This window comes from Cucurbita maxima, unplaced genomic scaffold, assembly GCF_002738345.1.
Source record: "Cucurbita maxima cultivar Rimu unplaced genomic scaffold, Cmax_1.0 Cma_Scf00037, whole genome shotgun sequence".
Lineage (NCBI taxonomy): Eukaryota > Viridiplantae > Streptophyta > Magnoliopsida > Cucurbitales > Cucurbitaceae > Cucurbita > Cucurbita maxima.
Genome location: NW_019272053.1, coordinates 1,403,378 through 1,409,252, shown reverse-complemented (window position 1 = coordinate 1,409,252; position 5,875 = coordinate 1,403,378). Strand labels below are relative to the sequence as shown.

Below are 5,875 nucleotides of genomic sequence, written 5' to 3'. Positions count from 1 at the left end.
GGGGGGGGGGGGGGGGGGGGGGGGGGGGGGGGGGGGGGGGGGGGGGGGGGGGGGGGGGGGGGGGGGGGGGGGGGGGGGGGGGGGGGGGGGGGGGTGGATTGTGAGATCCCACATCAGTTGGGATAAAAATGAAGCATTCTTTATAAGAGTTTGAAAATCTCTCGCTAGTCTAGTAGATGCGTTTTAAAAACCTTGAGGGGAAACTCGAAAGGAAAGCCCAAAGAAAGGAAATCTCTACTAGCGGTGAGCTTGGGCTGTTACAAATGGCATTAGAGCCTGATGTTAAGCGATGTGCTAGCAAGGAGGCTGAGCCCTGAAGGGGGGTGGACACAAGACAGTGTGCCAGCAAGGACGTTGGGCTCGGGGGTGGATTGGGAGTTCTCACATCGATTGGAGAAGGGAACGAGTGTCAACGAGGAAGCTGGGCCTCGAAGGGTGGATTGTGAGATCCCACATCGGTTGGGGACGAAAACGAAGCATTCTTTGTAAGAGTGTGGAAACCTCTCTCTAGTAGACGCGTTTTAAAAACCTTGAGGGGAAACTCGAAAGGGAAAGCCTAAAGAGGACAATATTTGCTAGTGGTGGGCTTGGGCTCTTATGTATTAAAGAGGAGTTTGGAAATGCCGGAAGCTTGTATAATGAGGAATAAGAATGTCCATTTCTCCATATTAGAGAGGAATTGACTAAAGTATAAAGGGGTACAAAGAGATAAGTGCTTCATGGTTCTCTTTACCATGCTAATCGTAGTAGCATTATTCCAATAACTTTGAAGTAAAGCCCCAAAGAAAGTGTTAAAGTGAGCTGCTGCACTCCATACTTGTTGCCTCGTTCTACACCGTTCAAAGTTCTCCAATTTCTTTTAAACTCGATGTTCCAAATGGTCGAACAGAGTGTTACTAGCTAGATAAGGCTTCAATTACAAAAGAGGGATGAACAAACTATCCTCCATCATGTCCCAACAACTTTTTCTTCCAAACCTTCATAACAGGAGGATCCCAGCTTCATAAGGTCATAGGCACCATTTCTTTTCGTCTTTTTGTAGTGAATTTTGGCGGCTATATTGGGAATGCGACTTAAATCCTTAACTTAGGTTAGGAAAGAGGAAGATCATGAATATATAATTGAGAGACATCTCCATTGGTACAAGGCCTTCCGGACGAAACCAAAAGGAAAAACCCAGATGATTTGTGTCTAAAGTGGAGACTATCATACCATTGTGGACATATGTGGAGGATTCGTTGTCCTTAACCATTTGTATCAAACCGATGCTTAATAGTTAGTTGTATTGATAAAATCTTTTGGTGCCAAACAAAGGTATGGTGAGCCTAAACAACATAGGCACAGTGGAGATCGGTGGTTGAGCTCTATCATATCTCACCAACAATTGGCCACCAAAGCATCTTTTTTAGTTGAAACCACACATAAGTAGGGAAAAGAACTAGGCAAAAGTTCTGGAGATGGCACTTGACAGACCAGCAAGCCTCTCGCTTTGGCTTACTTCACAGACATTCTACAGGCCCCTTGGATTCTATTTTGATTCTTTACCACCAGGGATTCCCCTATCCTCACTATAGGAACATACTAAGGCTAAAGCAACTGTAGTCTTTGTCTTTGAGTAAGTTGCTATTGAGCTCAGCCCCTGGTAACATATTACAGAATCATAAGAATCATATCCTGAGGACTAAAGAAAAGCTGCCTTGGACCAAGTGTTCGGGTTCCCTTGACGAGGCAGACGAAGTGCGGGTGTGCATCCGATGATCCGGTTCAACTTACTAGTCATATATATATATATATATTATATAATCTGCTTCTTATTAAAATAATATAGTTAATCGTTAGGAAAATGAAGTAAAGAAAATGAACAATATAATTTTCAGATACCTTAGATTAGCTATACTATGTTTTTAATTAGTCTGATAAAAAGTGTTTAGTAAGTCTAGAACGGTTATAGTCTGTGCGTTTTTTTTCCTTCTCGGGTCCGTAGATCATCAAATCATTTTGAACAATGCCACACTACTTGGATCGTGAAACTTATTTATAGAACACCATCATTGCCCTTATTTCATTATTTCTGTTACTTAGATTATATGCTTGTACAGATATACATAACATGTATATTCATTACTGATGTTTATATGTATAATTGTTTATCAATGTTATAGTTCATCTAGTTTCTTAATCACAACTCTAATTTATTATTGAACCACTCAGGTTGGTTCGTATCATGCTGCGTCATTGTTGGTGGCATCCCGACCCCCATCACCGGGTATTCTTAGTCGAGGAATTGGACTGGAAGGTCTTTCTAGCATTTTGGCTGGTCTATGGGGTACAGGAACTGGTTCTACGACGCTTACCGAGAATGTTCATACTATAGCCGTTACGAAAATGGGAAGCCGCAGAGCAGTTGAATTGGGTGCATGCATTTTGATAGTATTATCTCTTGTAGGTGAGTAACTTCAAATCGTGTGCATGCGTTTATGTATTCTTTTTTACCAGGAATAAATTTGAACTTAGGATCCAGTTCTCTCAGGATGTTTGAAATGCTCCTTACCTCGAGACCTCTGAGTGAGAGCAAAGTTGAAGAAACCATGGTGGAAATGTTCTCGAAGTGTCGAAAAGTTCCTCTCTTTTAGTATTCGTAAAGGAATTCACCGTACCTCTAGTCCTCCGGCTGTTACTGTAATAGCCCATGCCCACCGCTAACAGATATTGTCCTCTTTGAGTTTTTTCTTTCGGGCTTTCCCTCAAGATTCTTAAACCGTGTCTGCTAGGGAGAGGTTTCACACCCTTATAAAGAATGTTTCGTTCTCCTCTCCAACCAATGTGTTGTGAGATATCCCACATTGATTGGCAAGGAGAACAAAACATTCTTTATAAGGGTGTGGAAACCTCTTCCTAGCAGACGCGTTTTAAAATCTTGAGGGGATGTTCGGAAGGGAAAGTCCAAAAAGGACAATATCTGCTAGCGGTGGACTTGGGCTATTACAAATGATATAAAGCCAGACACTGGGCGATGTGCCAATGAGGAGGCTGAGCCCCAAAGGGAGGTGGACATGAAGCCGTATGCCAGCAAGGAAACGAGTGTCAGGAAAGCCCAAAGAGGACAATATCTACTAGATGTGGGCTTGAGCCGTTACAATTTCATTGCCATTTTTAATAGAATCATTCTTGGTTTCATTAAAACAATATAGACATTCACTCTTTGGTTTGGACGGGTTGAGTCACCATGGTCTCTACAAGGCGCTTTAGCTGATTGGTGTCCACATCAAGAGGATTTGGTTAGTTTATGGGTCAGTTTAGGATACTCATTTTTTATAATATAGTATCTCAACTTAAGGTAGGCATCTAGCTCCCTTCAAAAACCTGGGCTGCTGCCATATCACTCATACTTCATTCTTTAAGCAATTCATCACATTATGACATCCTGAAGTCAATTTCTATGAATCTGTGATATCTTTGAGCTCTGTTTTTGTTCCATTTTGAGTAGCATTTTGGCGTTGCAGGTAAAGTTGGGGGCCTTATTGCTTCCATTCCCGATGTCATGGTTGCTGCTCTACTTTGCTTCATGTGGGCAATGCATACGGCGCTAGGCTTGTCAAATCTTCGGTATAGCGAAGCAGGAAGCTCCCGGAACATTATCATTGTCGGATTATCATTATTCTTCTCGCTTTCGATACCGGCCTACTTTCAACAGTACGGTATCTCCCCAGGCTCCAACTTGTCTGTTCCAAGTTATTTCCAGCCATATATTGTGGCTTCTCATGGACCTTTCAACAGTAAATCCGTAGGGGTATGTCTCTCTCAATACCTCAATCCTATGTCTCTCTCAATACTTCAATCCTCTTATTGTTAATGTTGTTAAACGAACACGACTCTCCACAATGGTATGATATTGTCCACTTTGAGCATAAGCTCTCATGGGTTTGCTTTGGGCTTCCCAAAAGGCCTCATACCAATGAAGTTAGTAATCCTCACTTATAAACCCATGATCATTCCCTAAATTAGCCGATGTGGGACTTTCATCATCCAACAAATGTGATATCCCATATTGGTTGGGGAGTGGTTGGGGAGGAGAACGTTTTAAAAACTTGAGAGGAAGCCCGAAAGGGAAAGCCTAAAGAGGACAATATCTGCTAGCGGTGGGTTTAGGCCGTTACAAATGGTATCATATTTGGTGGGAATCCCATATCGATTAGAGAAAGGAACGAGTGTTAACGTCCTTGCTGGGCCCTGAAGGGGGGTGGATTGAGAATCCCACGTTGGTCGGGGAGGAGAACAACACCCTTTATAAGGGTGTGGAAACCCTTCCCTAGCAGGCGGCTTTTAAAGCCTTGAGTGGAAGCCCGTAAGGGAAAGTGCCCAAAGGTAAAGCCCAGAGAGGACAATATCTGCTAGCGGTGGGCTTGGACGGTTATTATTAATGAAAATAGCCTACACATTTTTACCTTTTTGGTGCCATTATTGAGATACACTGTTTTGTTTTCTCGTTCGTCCTTGCGCATTTTCCCTTTTAGTTGAACTCATCGTGTTTTGGTTGCAAATGGATTGCACTCGATCATTAACAAACATCTTAGCTTTATTAATCGTGTTTGATCCTCTATTCCTGTTGTGCAGCTGAATTTCGTTCTCAACACATTATTCTCGTTACACATGGTGATCGCATTCTTGGTCGCCACCATCCTTGATAACACTGTGCCCGGCAGTCGACAGGAACGTGGTGTATATGTATGGTCTGATCCTGAGACTGCAAGGAGGGAGCCGGCTGTTACCAAAGACTACGAGCTTCCATTCCGGGTTGGTCGAGTTTTCAGATGGGTGAAATGGGTTGGATTCTAAATGACCAATATTTGTTACATATCGCTTGTCATTCAGATAGCAGCACCAATGGTGGTGTGTTGTGCATTCTGATCCCAAATGTAAGTCCCTACAATCCTCTTCCACGAGGCAATAGGCCTTTTTCGTTGTGTTCGGGGGGCTCGGCAGGTGCGTTTTCTTACACGAAATGCGTTAGCGGAATAGATTTGTACATTTTTTTTGAGAATCCAGAATGATCTGGCTGTGTTGTAATTTAGTTTTGGGAGTTCATCCAGGTGAGGTGAGGTGAGGTGAGGTGAGGTCAGTTCAGGTCTTGTATATATTTAAATAGCTTCGTTCTTTTTATTGGGATTTTGAGTTTCAATTCTTATTATTTGTCAGAACTGAATATTATGGTTTATAAGGAACTTCCAACTTAGCTTTATCTCATATTATTTTATCAATAACAGACTCGATGTTTTATAATCCTTAGTCGACTTGGGTTCGATATCATATGCTATAGACCGAGCAGAAAAATAAAAACATTAAAACAAAAATGTACCAAGTTTCATAATCAATATATCCAACTTTGTAAAACAAATAAAATAAAAAGTTTAGTAAAATTTTTGTGTAATAATTGAAATGATGCACAAGTACAAATAAAAACAAAAATATGAAGATAGCCTCATCACGGCTTTATCTTTACTTTAAAAATGTTTTGAAGACGGCTAAGTATTGAAACGTTGTGGCTACATACACATAAATTTACAAATAGAATTGCAAGATCGAATGAACCTATAAACCGTTCAAAACTGGCCAACTTCCATACGCACAAATGAACAATTGCCTCGAGTAAAAATTGCAACAGGGTGGTATAATTCTCATGCTCATGTATAAGTGATTGCCACAAGACCATATCTGAAAGAGGCTATACAATTTTGATGCACGCATATAGGTCAATCTCCAAGGTCACGTCATGCAGTCTAATGTAGTTTTCATACACATAGATATGTAACTACTACAATTTCTATATAGAGATAGATAATTGTCTTAAGTTCTAATGTAATTCTCATGCACATAG

The 5,875-nt window shown here is 41.4% G+C and overlaps 1 protein-coding gene across 1 annotated transcript in view; it reads left to right on the top strand.

Annotated features, from left to right (window-relative positions):
* LOC111468525 (nucleobase-ascorbate transporter 12-like) overlaps positions 1 to 5,252 on the top strand; it is an 8,780-nt gene extending 3,528 nt beyond the window's left edge. The window contains exons 8-10 of the mRNA XM_023113769.1: positions 2,212 to 2,446; positions 3,504 to 3,790; positions 4,615 to 5,252. Of these exons, the coding sequence (XP_022969537.1) occupies positions 2,212 to 2,446; positions 3,504 to 3,790; positions 4,615 to 4,836 (744 nt within the window). The 3' untranslated portion in view covers positions 4,837 to 5,252. The remainder of the gene's footprint in view (positions 1 to 2,211; positions 2,447 to 3,503; positions 3,791 to 4,614) is intronic.
* The last annotated feature ends 623 nt before the right edge of the window (positions 5,253 to 5,875 follow it).